A 22514-nucleotide genomic window follows, 5' to 3' on the forward strand; every position below is an offset into this window, starting at 1 on the left:
TGCATAATTTTAATATAATAATAATAAGCCAAATGCAAAATGTTAATCGTTAAAGAGAAATGCGACCAGAGATATAAAATTAAAAATTAAAAGACAAAGAATTAAATTTATATATCAAGTTTTACCAGAATAGAAAAAAAAGAGAAAGGACTTTAAAGAATAGAATAGTTGAAGGGGTGATGAAAGCCAAAACATTTCATAAAATGAGGATTTCTGATATTTGCATTTTCAAATTCTCTACAATTTTAGCTTTCTTAAAACACCGTTCTTTAATCTCTATGAAAATTAGGACTGTACAAAATCTAGCTTTAATTTGTCATTGAATACTTTGATAATTGAGAATTTTTACATAAAATCGCGTTTTCCCCCGAACGTGATTTTTTATACTCGATGTAGTACCTGTTCTCAAGAACTACTGCTCACAGGTATCTGAAATGTTTATACCTTATTTACTACGCTTCCAAATATTTGCCGAAAAGAGCTTTTGATTATAATCAGTGCTAAATTTTACTATGCGTAACAAAATATACTGTAAAATACTCTAAAATTTAAAATGATAAAAAAGCTCTTTTCAGTATATTCAGCTAGGTATTGTGATGTTACTTCCCTTAGCGAAAGACGTTTCCAGAACATTTTATCCGCGAGGGGCGAAAGACGGTTAAAGGAAGGGACGTAGTTACGCCGGAAAACAGAGTGGAGGCAAGCTGGTGGGAAGAATACCAGACTTGTGACTTTTGCGGTTGGACCGGCAGTCATGCCGTGTGCAAAGAGATAACTTAAGCTAAATGTATAGTAGTGGTATTTGTTTTATTGTGTATTGTTTAATAAATTAGTGGATAAAATTTCAAAGCTGATGGAGATTATTTTCCTATTATGGCGAGTGCATGAGAAATGACCGAACCCGCCTCGGACTTAAAACGGCGCGAGGTGCAAATCGGCGCAGTCGATAGGATAAGATTGTGAAAAAGGAAATCACTAAATAGTGAAAATAATCACTAAATAGTGAAAATAATAAATAAATATGGTTGTAAAAAGTTACTGAAAGTTATAAAATGAAATTCGGTGATAGTTCACGAATGGATCTACGATGAGAGAAGATTTTTATGACGAAAGAAAATGGCGCGTTTAGGGCCATGTGTGCGAATAAATTCATCCGATTTGTGAAAGCGTGATGTGCTAAAAAGTTAACAGCCAGTGAGTGGTAAAATGGGATCATCAGTGTTCATCATCCTAGTGAAATCATGAAAAGTTAAATCAGGGATAATGTGAATTACAGTGTTGTAATCATGTCAAGTTACGTGGCACTGCAGTGTGCTCATGATTAAAGTTAACAGCGTCAAGTTGTGCTCTTCGTTCGATATTTTCACTATCGGGATCAAAGGTAAGTCCTTCTTAATTTATATATTAACCATATTAACTTAGAAAATTATAATTGTTTTTATGTCTGTTAATAACATGATTCGAATGTCAGGCGTTAAAGCCAGTAGACACCGAGAAAGTATATTTTATATGGAAATGAGAAATTAAGGTTCTTATTTTTATCAAGATATAGGAGATTCTTAGAGCAAGGGAAACGATTATTGAAACATTTGAAAATAATGAAAGAAGTTATGTTTGACCCACCATCGAAAGCTGAGAAATGGCTGTTCTTTTTACATCATGATGAAGTGATTCTTAATCTCTATAAAATATCTGAAGAAGGGAAAATTATTTTGCAGAGTTTAAAAACAAAAGTTAAAAGTTTGATCGCGACTCTCGATGAAATGGATTGATATAACAATATTATGATTAAAGACACCGTATTAAAAGAATTCGAGATTCCTCGGAAAAACCGATCGAGGCAGGCTGGTGGCGTGAATACGAGACTTGGTACTTTAGCGATTGGACCGGCAGCCATGCCGTGTGGAAAGAGATTACTTAAAACATGTTTTGCGCGCCTTATATTATGTATATAGTTGAGATTACTTAAAACATGTTTTGCACGCCTTATATTATGTATATAATTAAATGTATACTATACTAGTGATATTTGTTTTATTGTATATTGTGTACCGTTATGTGTAATAAATTAGAGGATAAAATTTCAAAGATAGAGATTATTTTCCTACTATGGCGAGCGCATAGACGAACCTGCCTCGTGCTTGTAAGAGCGCGAGGTGATAGATGTACTTTAATTACGTAAAAACCTTCAAGCCTGTAAGAACAGCAGATTTTCAGAAAAGGTAATCCAAAAATTGCCAATTCAACATTGTTGCTATAGGGTTTCCAACACCCCTTAATGAAAAGGAGTAAAATATTTTTTGAAAAAATGGCATTTATGGAAATACAAAAAAGAAATATGTTTAGCTTATAAGAGTATATAATATTTCTGTAAAATAAATAAAGTGAGAATTTAAAAGCAATTTTTTAAAATAAAAAACCAAAAGGAAATATTTATAGTTTTTAAAATCAGTATTACTTTTGTAAAATGAAAGAACTTAAAATCTTTTTAAAGTAAAAATAGCGAAAAGAAAAATTTAAATTAAAGTTTCACGTTATTAAACTAAATATTGAAGAAAGAAACATTTTTGACACGAGAAAGGGAAAATAAAAGAATTTAAAAGTCAAAATTGCATTTACACAAGTTGCAACTTTGATAGAGATTCGCGTTCCTTTAAGCCTCGGGCGTCTTCCTATGACGGTCGGTTACTATTAAGCTTGTTATTGTAAACTGGCTATTCAAATTACAGTCGGTATGCGCAAAGGGGGCCTGAATCTTCATCCTGAAAAATAAACAAAATTATTGTTACACATCACATAAAAATATCAGTTAAAATGATATTTCAATTCTGAGTCACAAGCATGAGAATATTTGAGAAGGTTACATGGCATACGCAAATAACCAAAATGAAAGGTACTCGAAACGCATGTCTGTGCACTGTCTGCAAAAGTTCAGACCGGATCTTGGTCGTTTGTGGTAGGCATTGACTTGCAAGTACAAATGTGTTTTGAAAAACGTAAATGTTTGCGCTTTGGTACTTTTAAATTTAAAGTCATTTGTTTTGTAAAAATTACGAAGCCTAGCTCTTCATATGTTTCTCCGACACTCATAATTTTATGAGGAAAAAGTTTGCACTCGTTATGAAATAATTTTGAACATAAGTATCTCCGTCTGATTTCGATTGACATCAGTCAATTGTTTTGTGATTTATTTCTTATAACCAAAAGGAAAGTTTCCGAAATGAAGTCTAGGTATTGGAGGAAAGAATAATTAGTAAAATGTAGAAAACTGATACTTTTATTTTCAGCTTTTTTGAAATGAACTCATTATGCAGCGTGCCAAAAAAATTAAAAAGACTTCTCTCAAAATTTAATTTTCAATGTTCTATTTTGGAAATGAAAATACCAATTAACAATAGACAGAACTCGTCCTTGACTTTGTAAATTATTCTAGAAATCCTTGACTTCCTATAGCTGGTAAAAACCTGAAATCTCTTACTAAATTTGGCATGGAATATGCCAGTAAATTTCAAACGTAAAAATGTGCGCCATTTGTTTTTACATAAAATTTCTCATATAAATAATTCTTGGATTAGACTTTTTTTGAAAAGTATCTTGACCCAAAACGTTTAAACTGTTTTCTTAAAACTTTCGTTTGCTATTGAAAATTTTATAAATATAACTAGACTGAGTTTTGAATAAATGAAATTACAACCCATAAGCACCTTGTTGGAACATTTTGTATAAGAAAACGTAATCGCATATAAATCAAGTTCTTATATCGCTTAATTACAATGCATCAGGTCTTTAGTAAATAAAGAAAGCAATAAAATACACATGGTGGTTTGGCAATACCAAAAACATCATATCTCGCAACAGCTCTTCTTGATTATTTCATACCTTAGGAAACACGAGCAAATATGTCAATTGCGGAAACATTGCAGTTTGGCAAGCGATAAGGTGGTGCGCAGGAGAAATGATTATCGGGGAAAATATTTCTGCAAGGTAGGAGGTGATTTGTATTCATTCTGGATGTGGAAGAGAATGTTATTCTAGGACTTCGAGAAATAAGGAACATCATTTGGATAAGAGTGCACTTTCGACCAAAGTGAATTTGCGGAATTAGGAGTCATGTTTCTTCTTTCTGTAGTCATTTGAAGCCGTGGTTCTGATGTCAACATCAAAGACTTAACGATATCACATTTGCTTTTAGTGAAGTGTAGTTCATCCAGTGCTTTCTTCACCAGTAGTTATGGCTTTCGCCGAACGAAACAAACACTATGCAAGTTTCAAATGTTAAGTCATTCAGTTTGCGAAAGAAAATGGAAATCATGCAGGATGGTTTTCGTGAATGCTTCGTACACGAGTGGAAGAGGCATGAAATTTTACAATGATTATTGCGCCAAAGAATAAATGTGTATTGCATAAAGAAGTAATGAAACAGCTTACCGTCGGCGAAAGTGTTGGAAACTGCATTGTAGAAAATCCCCATCATCACTAGAATGGATTAATTGTAACAAGAAACAGCGTACGTTTCTTTGCCTTAAAAATAGAAAAAACGAGTGCAAATGGAAGTGAAAACTCTAAAGCAAACTGAGGTTGTGTATTCGATTTACTTCACGGAATAATTCAGTTCTCCGAGAAAAAGAGATAAAATTTTTTCAAAGGCTTCGAAAATATAGAGATAAAACTTTGATGAGTTTTTAAAAATATGTTAAACTTTATTTACTATCACGTGTTGCAAATATCGATGTCATTCCTGAAGTTTTGATATAGTAGGAGATAAAGAAACAATGATATGAAAGAAAAATAACGGTTAACATAAAATCAATAGGCCAACGAGAAATCTCACCTCACCGTACTGATCTCCTGCTTAGCCGACCGTACGAAATTAAAAGCTCATCGATATCTTGAAAAGAAAGACTTTGCTGAAGTGCAGTTTCCCGAAAGTGTTTTCATCCGTATTCACGAGAAATGATCGGCGGAGAAAAATGTTGTGAAACTGTGGATAAGAAATATTTGGCAAAAGCTTCCTTTTGCCTCAGATAATCAAGAAAGTCTAATACTTTGGGACATGTTCATCCTCCATCTAACGGATAGCACAAATATGTTGTTGAAAGAGTGTTATACAGATATGACAGTTTATCCAAGCGGATTATTGCCATTAGTTCATATATTAGACATATATGTCAATAAATCATCGATAGAATATTTTAAACGTTAGTGGAATACTCGAACAAAAGTGAAGGTGAAAAAACTAATTACAAATGGAGACCAAATACGTCATGTCAGCGCATAAATAGTGTGTCAGTAGATAATAAAATCACGGAATAAAATTAAACCCGTTTAATTTATGTGGTATATCTGACGGTCTAGATGCAACGAAAGATGATTATTTATGTGTGGATCAGAGTAAAAGTTACGGCAAAACTGAAACAGAATTCGATGATGTGCTTGAAGTTATAGATTGAGACGTATATGAGGAACTTGGATCTGTCTATGCAAGTATGGATCAGAGGTGAAGGTGAAAATGAAACAGAATCCGATAACGAAAATTTTTAAGTACATAAACTATGTTATTTCTCTTAAATAAAAAGCATTTAATTACACGCAGAAATCTAATTTTATCTAATTCTAATCACTTTTTCCATATTTCTAAACATAACATTTTTATAGCTGGCGTACAGCGCGTACCCATAAATTTCAATCTTGCATTTTCTTTTAAAAGTGCGCCTTATACGCCTGAATATACTATAGCAAACATAGCTGAAACTTAAGTGATAGAGATATTTACATGCTTGCTGAAGCATTATATTCTGTTTTTTTTCCCTTCTATTAGTGTATAAATGTTTTCAAAATTTCGATGTTACGTTTTTCAATCTTTGTGATCAGATTTCTAATGAAGAAGTGAAATTCTCTATAGCTTTACTTTCCGGACTAATTAAAATTAAGAAAAAGAAGAGAGAAAAAAAATAACTGATTTGGGTAAGCAGAATATTTAGCCATTCAGTATCTATTGATGGGAATGTATATAACTCTAATGAATAGTACAGAAATAAGATAAATTTACGTTTCAGTTTGAAGGCCTTACATTTCAAAATGGTTTTAATACAGCTTAAAGAGCATAGCCAAAGATTATGCTCTCAGCCGCTTTTTCAGTAATAACGTCAGAGAATAATTCTTACAGTTACAATGTTTTCAAATAATCCATTCCTTCAAAAGTAATCTATTGTACTAAGATAATGTGTTTTCGAGGGCAGAAAATGAAACAGAACGGCGAGATCCATCAGAGTATGATCCTGTAATGCTTTAACAAATCTTTCGCAGTCTTAAGTAATAGAGAAATGTGGTAGAGCATCATCTTACACTATATTCTTGTATTCATATTATTTGTATTATGTGACTATGTGTCTCTATTCGATGTGCGGGAAAAAAACGTCTCCAACAGGTTTATATATACGATACCATTCAGATAAACGCAAAGGAAACCAACATTTCCATCTAATAATATTCATTTTATTTTAATTATACCATTTTCTAGTTAGATAACCAATTTGTGAGCAAGAATTTGCATCGTAACAGTGAATCATATTGCTGCCAAATTCCAAATATAAAAAACTAAAGCTCACGAATCACAAACCGAGAGTTTCTGTGAGATTTATGAGGTGCGAAGGAATTTCTATTTTGAAAGAAATCGAAATTGATATAAATTCGCTTTATAACATATTATTCAGTTTATTTATCTAATTATATTATGATTCTGATGTAATGTATACACACATTTTAAAAGTTATTTCTTTCGCTCATTTCAATTTGTAATCTTGAATTTTTACACTGAAAAAATCCTAAGTAGAGACGGAAACTGTGGTATGTCAAACTGAATTTAAACAAGGTGAAAGCAAATGAAAAGCTAATGTACATACTACAATAGCTTTTAATTTGTTTAGAATTACAATCTTAGTAATGCAAATCATGCTGATTAACACATAATTAAAAGTGGATAAACATTCCTTTTTGAACGTTTCTTTGAACCTTGATATAAAGTTCTATGAATATCTGCAGTTGGATAAGACAGCTCAGGGTCAAACAAATTTTAAAATGAAATTTGTATAAATTAATTTCATGAGTTCAATTATGAAAGATATGCCGTGCAATATTTATTTGCACAATTTAAAGCCAGTAGCACAACATAAATTTATTGTTGAAAAATATTGTCATGTGTAAAGCTATGTGTTAAAAAAGTCAATAAACTGTGACTTTCCAGGTAAAACCGGAAGACCTCGCAGCCATGAAAGGCACTGAAAACATAGATCTGAACTACGAAAGAGTGTACTTAGTTGCTGCTAAAATAATACTGGTATCTTAAAGTTAGCATGACTAATTACTAGCTTATAATATATCAGTAGTTACACTTACCGAGCAAAATATTATCAAATGCCGTCCATATACTAAGAACACCATAAAGTTCTTGATAATAAAAATGTTGTTGATAATAAATTTTGGTAAAATGAAGCAGGTATATGATTTATTTGTTCTATTTTTCTTTTCCGGGTCTTGCTTCGTTTGGTCATTAAATCAATCGTTCTACAGTCGGTATCCAGTTCTGGCTCTTTTCGCAGTTCAACCGGTTTCCTTTTCGGGTTTGACAGTTCTTTTCCGGTTCCAGCTTGTCTTTCAGATTTGGAATCTTTTCCGTTTTTTGCTTCTTTTCCAGGTATTGCGTCTTTTCAGACTCCTCTATATTTTCCATTTCTGGCATCTTTTCCGGCTCTTGCTTCTTTTCCAGTTTTTGCATTTTTTCCAGTTCCTTCTTCATTTTCAGGTCTCTCTTTTTTGGTTTTTGCAATTTTTCCCTCAACTTTTGCCTTTCCAGTTCATTTTTGTGTGCTTGTTTTAGCATCTCTTCAATATGTTTCTCCATTTTCAGTTCTTCTTTCTTTTCTAGTTTTTGTATTCCTTCCCGTATTTTCTTCTTTTTCAGTTCTTCTTTCTTTTCTAGTTTTTGAATCCATTCCAGTAATTGCTTCTTTTCCAGTTCTTTCTTCTTTTCTAGTTTCTGTTGCTTTTCCAGTTTTTGTTTGTTTTTCAGTTCTTCCTTCTTTTCCAGTTTTTGCTTCTTTTTCTGCTCTTGTTTCATTTTCATTTCTTGCTTCTTTTCCAATTTTTGCTTCTTTTTCAGTTCTTGCTTCTGTTCTAATTCTTCTATCTTTTCCTGTTCCTGCTTCTTTTCTAGTTTTTGTATCTCTTCCAGCTTTTGTTTCTTTTTCAGTTCTTGCTTCTTTTCTAGTTTTTGTGTCATTTCCAGTTTTCCCTTGTTTTCGAGTTCTTGCTTCTTTTCCAGTTTCTCCTTCTTTTCCTGTTCTTCCTTTTTATTCAGTTTTTGATTCTTTTCCAGTTTTTGCATCTTTTCCGGTTCTCGCTTCTTTTCCAGTTCCTTCTCGTTTTCCAGTTCTTTCTCGTTTTCCAGTTTTTGCTCCTTTTCATGATCACAAGGAGGATTTTCCAATCTACAAAAAAAATCGGTATATCTTTATTTCATTAGTAAAATAGTGAAAGTAATGCAATGACGATCACGTTTAACATGTACAACACTTCCATATTTAGATACTATATAACACTTTTGGCTCAGTTTCATAGGGAAAAAACTCCCCGTAGATTATTGCCTGGCAGAATTGTTTTCTACAAAGGGTGAATTTGTTGTTTTCGTTGTTCTGACCTAAAGCCAAGCAGATAAGTTAAAGTATTTTGCGTTATTTGTATGCAATAAGCGGCCTCCATGAATCTCACGTAGAGCGTAATAATTTGCAAAGTTTCAGTGCCTTACTTTTCCTTACTTAATTTTTACATAAGTTGCAATAATAATAACAGAAATAATAAACAGGTGGCTTAAAAACAGAGGGAAACAATGACGAAAATTGCAAAATAGGAGGAAAAAAGGAAACTGAAATGAAAAGGGAAACAACTACAAACAAAGGATGGAAAAAGCATTTTAGAAGATATACACGTAACGTTCTTTCTGAATCAGCCAAACCTGTATTTTAACGAGTCTCTTTGCATCGCTGGCTGCACAGATTTCAAATTTTCTCTCGTTATTCAAAATTCGGATCATATTGCTGGTCTTTTTCGTAGTCCATCAGAGCCGCACTAGGATTTTTGCCACCATTTGTTTCAATTGAAACTTTTATTCTCATTCTTCAGTTGCATTCTTAAAGTTTATTTATTTATACAGGAAGAAAGAAAGAAATCAATCAAATCAAAGTAAATTAGGAAAAGATATACCTGTTTTCTCCTATATTTATTGTTCCCTGTAATTTCTTTTGCCTGTTGCATTAAATTTATTGAAGGAAAATTTACAAAATCATTCAAAATGTATTTCCTAAATCCTTATGCGAATTTAGCCCTTCTGATCATTTCGGCCACACTTTAATGGCTTTTACAATTTGATGTTTGAATATTGACAGCTGCCTATACTGAAATATGCTCTCCATTGTCCTCGAAAAAAGAAAAATTAAAGTTCCAGGTAATTTTGCAATGAAGGACACATATATCTTATTTGAAGGGCAAGAGGAAAAGAAAAAGATATTTTCGGATGGGAATATGTAGCATTTTAAACACCGTGTTTGTAAATGTCATCATATAGTAGCAACACTTGAGTCATATGTAATTATACACATATATGAGAGAGACGACGATGACGAAAAATTAAATGGCAAAACATGGCCGAAAACACTTTCCTGGCCGGTGCAAACAACACAAAACACAAGAAAGATCGGACACCAGTTACGCTTAGCACAAGAGAAATTAAAAAGTAGGAACAAAATTAGACACTTATGGACCTCAAAAAAGGTGTTCGAAATTACGACCTGCACCCTGTTACGGGTATCCCATCTCTCGTACATCCAACATGAGATGCTCTGGAAAATACCGTGCATCCCCAGGACTTTACCAGCACCTGCCACAATATGTGCCACAAGTTCCTGTTGGACTTCTAACTGGGGTTTCGTGCACTTATGTGTTGAAGTACCCCGAGACGAACTGATAATGCAAGTTAGTTCTCGTGATCTTGCTGAACAATGCACTGGACTATCTCTACCAAACCCATGTTTAGGATACGTTCCGAAGGAACTTTCGAATACTTTCTTTGATGGCGATCCCCTGCTTTTGTTCTTATTTCTTGGTTTCCGCTGCGCTAAGGAAAATAAAAAAATATCTTCACAATGTTCGTACCATATTTTTCTTGTGTTGTCTCTCGTCACTATGGGCCAGGAAAGCGTTTCCGACAATGCATTGCAATAAACGATTATATATATATATATATATAAACAATATATATACACGATATATATATATATATATAATCTTATAAACATATGTTACCGTGAAAGACCGAAATTGGAGAATATCGACATTCACCGGAGAATGTCAACATTCACCAAATACGTCGGTGAAAGATCAAATATTGCATTACATTCTTCTACATTCGGACCCTCACCGGTGTACTTCGATAATCACAGATATGCTCTGGTGTAGATTGAAAAGAGCGGAGTATATGTACACATTGTTATTGCAAAAGGAAGTGTTCCACAAATAAATGCAGTTGTAAAAGCAAGGGCCTCTTGTGCAATTTAAAGTGTTATATATATTATATATATATATATATATATGTATATAATCGTATAAAAATATGTTACCTCGAAAGACCGAAATTAAAGAATGTCGACTTTCACCGGAGAATGTTAACATTCACCAAATACGTCGGTGAAAGATCGAATATTGCATTACATTCTTCTACATTCGGACCCTCACCGGTGTATGTCGACAATCACAGATATGCTCTGGTGTAGATTGAAAAGAGAGGAGTATATGTACACACTGTTATTGCAAAAGGAAGTGTTCCGCAAATAAATGCAGTTGTAAAAGCAAGGGCCTCTTGTGCAATTGAAAGTGTCATAACAGTTTAAGTTGTTGCAATAAATAAGATTTGAATCACGTAATTTAGTAAACATAGCTTGAGTAAGCTCCCTGTTCCGAGTCAGGATAGTTCATGTTTCCAAAGCAAGTAAAGAGGAATACAAGTCCTGATAGTGGCGCCCGACGAAGAAGAATAACCATGGCCGAGTTTCAAGAAGAACCTGGCACCACAGGCGACTCAGAATCCAGAAATGCCAGCTGCCGCCCTGGAAGGATTTGGGTACATCGTACAGACCATGCGCGCATCGATGAAACCAGAAGCAACATTTAATGGAAACTCACCGGTAACCAGTTTTTTGGAAAAATTGGATGACCACTTCATGCTGTATCCAGTCCATGAGTTCCATAAAGTCACCTTAGCTACCAGCGCTTTGAGGGGCCAAGCGCTTAATTGGTTCAAATGTATAGGCAGAAGCCTCTTGGGTCAAGCGGGAAGTCCCACCTATACTTACGAAAATTTTAAGACTGCCTTAGTAAAACCCTTCCCTGTCGTAAGAGATCGTGCAAGTTTAGAAACGGAACTCTTCAGCATATACCAGCAACGAATCGAAAATCTTTCCACCTTTATTTTAAGAAAAATTCACGTCTTTAAACTCTTGTATGGAAACCGTCCGGATCCTGAGATAATTCAAGTGATTTTGCCGAGTTTAGTTCCCCAAGTACAAGACTTTATTTAATTAAGGAATCCGACTACACTGGAAAAGTTATTTGAGCTAACAATCCAGTTTGAAAATAGAAGAACGGCGGACATCGAATGAAGACGCCAGTTTGAGCAACGAAGCCAATTTGGTGCGCCAAGACCACAGCAAAGGCAAGAACACGGCTACGGAAGCAAATCGAATCAGAGGGCAAGGACCAAAAAGTATCCAAAAACAACCGGCGAACGTCGACAGTTCAATAGTAAGCCAGAAAAAAAGTCTGAAGGCCAGCGGAAAAACAAGGAAGGCATGGAAAGGAAGAAAGAAAATTAAACTAAAACGGATTTCTGCTAACGGGAGGGTGCGGAAATCCGAAGGCCAAGAAAAGCCCTCTTTCTTCAAGTTAAATACAGTTATTGTGAAAAATTTGACTCTTCCAAAGATTGAAGTTAGAGTTTTATAAAAGATTTTGCAGCTATTGTTGAACCATTGTTAAAATTAAAAAGGAAAAAGGCAATTTTCTCGTCCACGGCCGAAGCCAATAGTGCTTTCGAGAAATTAAAGCAAGCATTAACGCAAGCCCCTGTTTTGAAATTTCCTGAAAACGATGAGAATTTAGAAATTTCAGTGGATGCTTCGGATTATGCGCTAGGAGCGGTACTTTCGCAAAATCAGCAGCCCGTGGCATTTTTTAGTAGAACTTTAAATCAAACACAAAAAAATTATTCCGCGACTGAGAGAGAGGCACTTGCAGTTCTGTTAGCAGTGCAAAAGTTCCGAGTCTATTTTGGGAAGGCGCCAATAACAGTGTATTCTGATCATGCGGCGGAAACTAGATTGTACTCAGGGAAAAACTTATCCACAAGGTTAATAAAATGGGCACTAAAGTTACAAGAGTATAATCTGGTAATTAAGCACACGCCCCGGAAAGGAAAATATCGTAGCAGATGCCCTATCCAGAATAAAAATAGATGAAGAAGTTAATACTGTAAAGGTGGCAATGCTCACAGCATGTAAGTTACATTCCCGAGAAACTGTGATAACCGAACTGAGTAAGGATCCTGAATTTAAAAATATTTATGATTATTTAAAGGATCCTGAAAATTTTAGCCACCAATATATTGTCGCGATAAGAAATAGGACGGCCCATTACGAACTAATAGATGGTCTATTATTTTATACAAAAACTACGAATTCCAACAACGAATTTCGACCTGTTATCCCAGCTAGTCTTAGATTAAATGTACTGCAGGAGTTACACGACTCCGCTTTAGCTTCTCATGCTGGTATTCGAAAAACCATCCAACGCGTACGCGAAGCAGTTTATTTTCCTGAGCTGCAAAAGTTAACAAGGGCGTATGTCCAGTCCTGCCCAACATGTCAAGCAGTTAATTATATTAATTTCCGCCCGGCCGGGTTTCTAAATAGTATTAAATCGGAATTTCCAAATGAAATAATTGGCATCGATTTATTGGGCCCTTTCCCAAAAAGTCAGTTAAATAAAAGTGGCTATCACCTTGTTATGGTTGATTATTTTAGTAAGTGGATCGAAATTGTTTCCTTAAAACGAGCCTCCTCGAAATTAGTTACTGATTCTATTTTAAATAAATATATTTTAAAATACGGGGCGCCCCTAAAAGTAATATCGGATAATGGTCCTCAATTTGTAAGTAATATATTTGAAGACATGTGCCAAAAACTGGGCATACGTCATTTAAAAATGGTCCCGTATCGGCCGCAATCAAATATAGCGGAACGGGTCAATAGAAATATAATGAAAATTGTCCGTAGTTATGTTAAAAATTTTCATAAAAGCTGGGTTAACTATGTCAATGAATTAGGTTTCTCCCTTAGGACCGCAAAACATGATACGACGGGCAAAACTCCTGCTGAGTTATTTTTAGGCAGAAAGATTATAACGCCGTTAGATAAATTATTTTATGTTCAACAAAGAGCCCCAGAATTTAAAATGGGCAATATAGAAAAATAAATTAAAGAAGCAAAAAAGAACACTGAAGTAGCACAGAGAAAACAGAAGCTTTATTATGATATGAAACGACGGGGAGTAACTTATAAAGTAGGACATGAAGTGTTAAAAATTAAGCATTCACTTTCTTCAGCACCAGAAGATAAAACTGCTAAATTTTATCCACGATTTGAAGGACCATATGTCATAGAAAAAGTAACTCAGGCTTAGTGGTGTTAAAAGCCAGGAATGGTGAAACCTGCACCGCAAACGTAGACCAGATAAAACCATTTTATAATCGTAATAAAATGCCAATATTTCAAGATCTTTTGCAGGATCCGGCACGGCAGGCACAAGCTCCAGAGGTGGAACAACGACAATCCCAAGGGCAAGCCATTAGTAGACAGGAGCAATTGAAAAGAAAGTTCCCCCGTTGGAAAACTGAAGGTAACAAGAAAAAGAAGTCGTTCCACCGACCAGAGAAGAGAGAGCACGACCACCCCCAGAATGAAGAAGGGAGAAGTACGACTAATGCAAAGAAAGCCAGGAGAAATGACAGCAACTATAACACGGCTCCAAAACAGAAGATCTACCCATCGGATAGGAGTCTACGCAGCAAATGTCGACGAATTGATGAAGGAAGACCAGCTGCAGATGCAAAGACGCAAGAAAAATTTGAACAGCCAGCAACGAGATCCAGGCAACAACGAGAGACAGTTGTCCCGGTTCCGCCAAGACCAGCTGCCATCAAACGGCCGTGACCACAGGCAGATGCTAAAGGAAGGGACCGAAGGGCGAACCCGCACAAGAAGGAAGATCAACCAGACCGTAGTCTTCGCTACCTTCCAGGACTGGGCAGAAAAAAGGATGTCTGAATATCACAAAGATAAGTAAAACTTTATGTTACTTTGAAACCGTAAGTTAATTTTTCAATCTTACTGCAAGTGGCAGAATTCAAGAATTTTTACCTCATGTGAGGCCTACCTTTATCGCCAAAAAGGCGAGAAAGGAGTTGTTACCTATTTTGGTATTGTTTTTCAGTTACTCGCGAGTAAAACTAAAATTAATGTATAATAGGAATGTGTAAATACTTGAATATTGAAAAAGCATTGATAATCTTTGAGAAAGGTACCTTAAGAAAATTGTAAAAATTATTGTATAAAATTTTATTTAAAAGATTCTGGCAAGAAAGAAGTTTTAATCTGAAAGACTTTTGAAATGTAGAATTTCAATGCAGAAGAATTGGCACTTGGTTGGAAAAGAATAGAAGTTAACAATGTACTACTAATGTATGTTTTAAAATGCGTAAAATTAACGGCATGTTAATATGTCCTTATATACAATCTGAACTGTTATCTTAAAAGTTAAGAAATATTGTGATATGTTAAAAGTAAAAATATTAGAGTAATGCCAAAAATTTTAACTTATTCGTGTGACTGTAAAAAGAGCAAATTATTGTGAATATGTGATAAAGGTTGAATGAATGTAGTTAGGCTCTCTGACGCTACACTTCAGAGTTAGCCACTTTTCAGAATTGTAGCTCAGGGTTTAGAGATGAATATAAGGTGTGTTCTGAGGTTTTGTTATGTTGAATTTTAAGACGTTAGTGTTTTGATTGCAGGCGGTAGTGTTGAACACTTGTACATAGACACGCTCGTGTTTGGTGTTTTTCTTTACAACACAAGTCAGAGAGCACGGGGAGATAATTAAATAACGTCATGAATGAAATAAGAATTTTAAAGGAGAAATATAAATATTCATGTTACTTGCCATTTGATTGTGTAACATTTCATTAAACTAGTTTTCCTTCCATAAGGAACCAGATTTCAACTAAGAAACTCCTGTTTATAGATGCAGTACAGATGAAAATACTTGTCCATAGAGATGATAATGTAAAAACGACTTTTTAATATCTAGTTTCTAGAGAGAAATGTTTGAAAAAGATTGGCCTCGCGTTAGATTCTAGAGCTAAAAGTTTTCAACAAGGTCGTTTTAGACCTCAGTTTCAAACTAATTAACTCTGGCGGATAGTATGTAAGGATCCTAAGTTTTACTAACGTTTTTGATGTCATTTAAAACGCTTAATTACAGGGCCGTAGTATAATACACAACCCCCCCCCCCCAAACCCAGAAGTATAGCGATATACAATAGTGACGTGATCGAAGATTCTTTGGAAATAATCGTTGTCATCGAATGACATGCATATTCTATTTAAGTAATCGTAGTCATCGGCTTTAATATTCTTTGCAAATGATCTTTGTCATCAAATAATCATTGTAAAGAATCATTCTCATCGGATAATCATTGAAAATAATCATTGTCGTTACATAAAGGGGCATAGTAGCTGATGTATAAAGAATTGTACTCAAATTCTAATCAAAAGAATCGCATATGTATGCAATTTATCATATGATCATTATTTACAGCAATGATTCTTATATGTTTTCGACCTACGGCTCCTAATGACGCCGCGGAAAACTTGCGCAACAGTGACAAAAAGAATATTTAAAAGTACAATAAAAGCTTGAAAGCTAGGGAAAATGTGTGAATTTATTTTCCTTTTATTTAAATGAAGCTTAATGTTTTTAAAGGAAATTGAATATTGTAAACAGGAGTCAGCAGTTTAAATATATGTGGGATTTTGCCTCTTTTTTTTTTTTTTTTTTTTTTTTCTTCGTAACATCATATCCTCCGGAACGGGGGGGGGGAGATTTGAATTTAGAAGGAGGTACCCTCGGATTTCAAAAATTCTTGGTAAAACTTTTCGACTATTGTTATCTTCCTACGACTATCACTCGAGATGTTATATAAAATTTCGGAAAGCGCTGGAGATCAAATTGCTTTATTTAGAAAAATGATGGCTCTTCTCACTCTCAAATCGTATTGTTTAAGAGAAATTTTTAATTTAAAAAAATATGAAATAAATAGTATTGCCAAACTCGAAACTTATTGTTATTATTTACGGTTATATTCTGAGTTGAAGAAAGCACGTGATTCCATATAACGTCACTGTATGTCGAAAAATATTTCGTTAATTTCAGTATTTTAAATGAATAGCTGCTTTTGGCAACTTTTATGTTTCACCTTTAGATACGTGACACGATATGCTATCGCTACGTTAATTCTTTTATTGAGATTTTGCAAATTTGTTATATTAAAATAAATTTAAATCATAACTTCAAATGTATTACCCCAAGTGTCAAAGTTCTTTGTTTCCTGACTTGGCAAGAAAAATTTATTTACGAATAGCTGGTTGCTTGGAAAGAATGAATACATTTTCTTCATAATGAAATGTTTCTATGCATTTTATGCTATTCTAATTTTATTTATAAAAATTTAATTTCTTTTATTGTATAGTTCCTTTCTGAGTAGAAGTTTAAACTTCTGTAGGTATTTAACATATTTTAGATGAATGTTACTTTACTACAGTTACATAATTTTTTTTTCAATTTACTAAAATGTCTGAACGCAAGAAGACAGCACAAATGTTACAGCGAGCTACATAAAAAATGAAGTAAAAAGCACTAGGAGACTCAGCAGGCAAGTAGAAGAAAACTTGCATGCTTCAAAAATGAATGAAGATACAACTAGAAACTCAGCAGGCAAGCATAGTGACAAGAAAGGTTACGCATTCAAGAAACTGAAGAAGAAACGAATAGGAGTTCCAGCAGACAAGCAACAACTCAAGAAACTTCGCTGGCTCAAACTGTATCAGAAACTAGTAGTAGACGCAAAAGACCTTCAGAAAACCAAGAATCACTGCGTGCTCCGGAAAGGTAAGCAGAAGCGAAACGGAGGCCCATTAGGAAAGCGGAACGTCAAAAGAATATGCGCGATGACGGGAAGAAGTCGCAAGTAAACGAAGGATGCAAGACTGTCCGCGTCATCGTCAGATTCGACAGGAAATACCAGAACAGCTCAAGAAGCTGCATAAACAACTCAAGACGCTGCAGATTACGGTCAATTTCGGTTCGAAGAGGCAGAGCTCATCATACGAGGAAACAAGCTTCGCATGAACACATCACGACATACACGTAGTACTCTTCACAATGCAGGAAGTTTACTTTGAGCAACACACTGTATACGTAGAGCTCGTAGACATATATAGTAAAGATTTTGCTTTGTCAACAGCCCCCTAGTAAAATGTATGAAGTTTATATTGACATCTCACAATACCTGAAAGAAATTTTTCTATTTACTTCTTCATTTACTATTTTCTTAAATTTCTTATCAGTAATCCTGTCTATATATTATAGATATCAAAATCAGAAAAAAATTAATTAATTATATTTAAATGTATCTAAGTGATGAATACTTCGCCCCTGTTCGTACCGAAACAACACGATGTAATTGTAGATACCTAGAAAGTAAAATGTATTCAGCAGGCTGTACAGCAAGCGACAACTATAAATGGTGATAACACAAGAATGTTATATAATGTTATATACTGGCAGAATTTTAAAAAAAGAACATATACATCACTGTTTTAAAAATACGAATTTTGCATCAAATTGCAAAACAAATATCTTAAAAGCTGCCTTTCCATGCATAAGAGTTCAGGATTCGGAAAATTATATTTTCGTAAACGGTTTAGCAAAAATAACAAAAATTATTGCCTTGAGAAATGGATAATCTTGGTATGAATACGAATTACGCCAAGACTACTCGTCAATGGTTGTTTTGATCACGCTTTAATGTATATATATAACCCTTAAAAAACGTAAAGTGAGTGAATCTACTATTCGAGTGTGTCTTTATATCTTGAGTATTTAAGAAATAAGAATTGCATTTATCTATCTCGAAAGAGCTAACGCTATTGCCCGAATAACAACGTTTATTTAACACTTGATATAACCAACTTCATATATATCTTGAAATAAAACATAAATTTCCTAATCAGATACTACCAATTGCAGAAAAAATACAAAAATAATGGAATTTCTAATAACACTACAAGTAACATACCGAGGAATAAATTGCGCTGCAAAACTGATGCAATCTACAATATGTAAACCACAAAATTTATGTACCGCTATAGAAATGCAATAGAATGAGAAATGAAACTGTGATGAGATTTATAATGAAAAATTTACCATAAACTATTAGTATATGATATAAGTAAATATATACTTTTAATACTATTCATTTAAATATGTTCAAACGTTCATAATATTCATTACTTACAAACGCTTCTTCATCCATCGAAGCATAGCACAAGCCATTCTCAATTCTGTGCTGGTGCACGTCAATAAAATAAGGATAAATCCAAATTTTTACAAAAAATCAATCGCCTTGACTCGTTTCTCAGAAAACGTATGTCTACAAATGCAGTATTAATATATCACATCAATATAATTCGGGATCATAAAATCACCAAACAACGCATTAAACGCAAAAAATCGCATTAAGGCAGAATGAAGAATTTTCACTCTTACAATGACTTTTACAACAATATATAATAGAATCGAATTTCTAAACTAAGTGTTCATTGTTACACCATATTTCATTCTTGGGGAACCTTTCATGGTTGTTCAGTAATTCTAACTGTTAACTGGTATAAAAAGAATTATGATTTCATATATATGCACAGACTTATATATGTATTATATTAACACGTATCTGTAGTAACATACATCATCTTATATTATATGTATTCGCATAATTCTAAATTAATTATACTAGTCAACATAATTTGTATATTGATAGCAGCACAGTTTTAAAATTATTTATTACTATCTGCTTGCTAACGATTATATAATTAAGTACAGTGGTTCCTCGACAAACGAGTTTAATATGTTTCGTAACCTTGCTCGTATCTCAAAGCAATTTTCCGCATTGAAAGTAATCGAAATGCCATTAATCCGTTCCAGCTCCCAAAACACGACCTCAGCTGTTTTTTTAAGTGTTTTTGAATAAGAAAAATGTAGTTTCTTATTCAAAAACAAGAAGAAACCTTTATTTATAAATAACAAATACATATTCTATAAAAACATAATTAAAAGAAAAAGTGCCTACGGAAGCGCTTAATTTTTGTCACTGGTCTTCGCTCTTTTTGTCATGATCTGCTCATTTTCACCCGCAGATCGTTTAAAAAAACTGTCCAAGGAGGTTTGTTTCTTCCTACCTGTCAAGGTATTGCGTAATCGAGTTAGGCAAGTTTCGTTGAACAACTCCGATTTAGGACTAGTTGCAACTTTTTCGCGGTGATTTTTATCCACGAACTCTACAACTTTATCCCACATTCTCAAGATCTGTTTTATATCTCTTGCAGGGATAACCTCCTCCATCTCTGGCTCCTCTTCAAAACTAATTTTTCGTTGAACCACCGTATGCTGCTGCAAATGCAGATCGTGTAACTCCTCGGTTGTCAGCTCCTGAGACTGTTCCTCTACGAGTTCGTTCACATCTCTCTCCTCCACCTCCAGACTCATGGATTTTCCCAGAGAAACAAGCTCCTCTACCACTGACACTTTGGGTTCCAATCCTTCGAATTCTCTTTCAGCTACAGCCTCAGGCCACAGCTTCTTCCATGCAGACGTTGTAACACCCAGCCAGGCCTGAACAATAATTCTTAGGCACATCACGATGTTAAAGTGGTTTTTCCAGAACTCTCGAATGGTAAGGTTTGTGTTCTCTGTCACCTCAAAGCAGCGGCGAAAAATGTGCTTGGTGTACAAATTCTTAAAATTAGAAATCTCCTGCTGATCCATGGGCTGCAGGATAGGAGTGGTGTTGGGTGGTAGGTAGGGAAATTTTATATACTTGAACTCTTCGAGTAAATCATCTTCGAGATTTGATGGGTGAGTAGGGGCATTGTCGAGGCCAACACCAGAACAGAACACCAGAATTATCCACTCCACAAAGAAGTTCATTCTGTCCCACGCCTTCGGATTTGCCCTCCACATATCTTCTTAAAATTATAACTGGCAGGTTTTCTTTTAAAATATTATATGACTTAAAGCCTCTGGGGTTTTCCGAATGGTATACTAACGGTGGCTTGATTTTACAGTCGCCATTCGCATTGACGCAAATTGCTAGATTTAATCTATCCTTAATGGGTTTGTGACCTGGCATCTTCTCCTCTGCCGTTATGTAAGTTCTATTCGGCATCCTTTTCCAGAAATGCCCTGTCTCGTCACAGTTGAGGACTTGCTGGGGGGATGTATCCTTTGGCTACTATCTGTTCGGAAAACATTTTGATGTAAACATCAGCTGCCTTTACATCCGGATTTGCTGCCTCACCATGCCTGACGACGGAGTGAAGGTCGGTCCTTTCCCTAAAGTTGTCAAACCAGCCCCGACTGGCTTTAAACGGGTCTTCCGATTCCACGTTTGTAGAAGTGTGTGGGATCTTCTTTAGAAAATAACCGTAAATCGCTCGTAAATAACTCGTAATAGTGCCTTCTCACAAAAGATGCTTTGTGTTAAGGTTCCTCCTTGAAGCTGCTTCTCTCTCACTCACACCATCAGTAGTTTCTCCATGTCTTGACGGAGAGAGGTCGGAGCTTAAAAATTATTGTAACGCCCTTAGTTGGCGTTATACTTTAGAACTCCTTTTTTTAATGTGACAATCATTATAAGCCATGTAGATTTTTCCTTGTGGCTTCATTTGTTTTCTCTTCCAAAATTTCGAACGTCCAACAGTTTTGTCAGTTTCGGGCTTTTGGTATGGAGAGTGAGAAAATGAGATAAGACCAGAATGAACTTCAGTTCTGAACTCTGCAGTTCAGCATAGAGTAAGGAGTATTGACAGATTTATGTTCGCTCTTTACGTGCGCTTTTCATCGTATTTTCTTCATCATTCTCAGCACTTTAAAGTGATAACTACTAGCAGTGTTCCTTTATATTTCGTATATTTTTGGAATTATATTTTTTACTCGTACTTTTCGAAAAACTGCAGAATTGTTTAGTGTTTTTTCGGGACAAATAAATTCTAACAAACTACCAGCTCTTCCGCATGCTTTACGAACCTTTATGCCAGGAACAATTTTGGGTGTTAGAAGTAGGACAGAATGCTAGTGACAAGAACAATTGAGGAGCATCTGAGGCAGCTTGTGACAGTCTTTGCTGCGTTCCAGGAAGATATAAAAGGAGAGGTTGATTCCTTTACAGAAGAGATAAATGCGTCCAACAAAAGAGGGAAAGGGGAAATAATACCAGTTCAAGGAAAGATGGAATCTATCCAAAATTGATACTTAAGCCTGTCAAGAAGAAATAAAAGACAACAGTAGAAGATTTTCGAGGATTTTGAAAGCAGAAATAACATGGTCGAAAGGAGAGTTAGAGAAACTGGAGAACTTGTTTCTGCTGTCAAACAGCAAATCAAAGAAAGAGTTAATGCTGTCAAACTACAAATCAAAGGAAGAGTTTCTGATGTCGAACAACAAATCGATGACAAAGTCTCTGCTGTTGTCGCCAAAGAATCTGACAGCTTTAACACATTCATAATGACAACTGGAGACGATTCTGATACCTTTAAATAGGTACCTATGTTTTCCGACCCATTTTGTCATGCTTTCCACGTGTGATGGAAAAAACATGTGACATATGTACAAGGCTCAGTTCTGTATAGCTCCAAATGGAAATGGGTAGGATTCCGAAGACAAACCTGTAATTTCGCAGCTTCTCTGAGAATAGAAGAAGACGATATCGGTCCCACTCTTCTAGAAACCCAGAGGCTAGATTTTGATGCTGTACCCGGTACGCGAAAGCTCTACTAAGAAGTGTTTAAAAGACTACAGAAGGCTGCAGTTAATATCTCGACAGCAGAAGCTCAACAAAATAATCCAGAAGCTCGCCATTGTTATGGAAATGCTCTCCCATCTCTCCTTTTTTGACTGCTCAACAGAAATACGTGAAGTACAATCCATGAAATACTTCCTCGGTGGCATACGGGAACCTGAGGTATAGAAACAATTGCGAATAGTGGATCTCAAGGATTTAAAAAATGCCTAGAGTG

The 22514-nt window shown here is 34.9% G+C and overlaps 1 protein-coding gene across 1 annotated transcript in view; it reads right to left on the reverse strand.

Moving 5' to 3' along the window:
- Window positions 1-7247: 7247 nt before the first annotated feature.
- LOC146997217 (uncharacterized) overlaps window positions 7248-22514 on the reverse strand; it is a 440254-nt gene continuing 424987 nt past the window's right edge. Inside the window, exon 4 of the mRNA XM_085817011.1 lies at window positions 7248-8486. Coding sequence (XP_085673137.1) covers window positions 7550-8383 — 834 coding nt within the window. The 5' untranslated portion in view covers window positions 8384-8486 and the 3' untranslated portion in view covers window positions 7248-7549. The remainder of the gene's footprint in view (window positions 8487-22514) is intronic.

Source organism: Stegodyphus dumicola, chromosome 5 (assembly GCF_044657685.1).
Source record: "Stegodyphus dumicola isolate Sdum_Otavi_A_Nest chromosome 5, ASM4465768v1".
Taxonomy (NCBI): Eukaryota; Metazoa; Arthropoda; class Arachnida; order Araneae; family Eresidae; genus Stegodyphus; species Stegodyphus dumicola.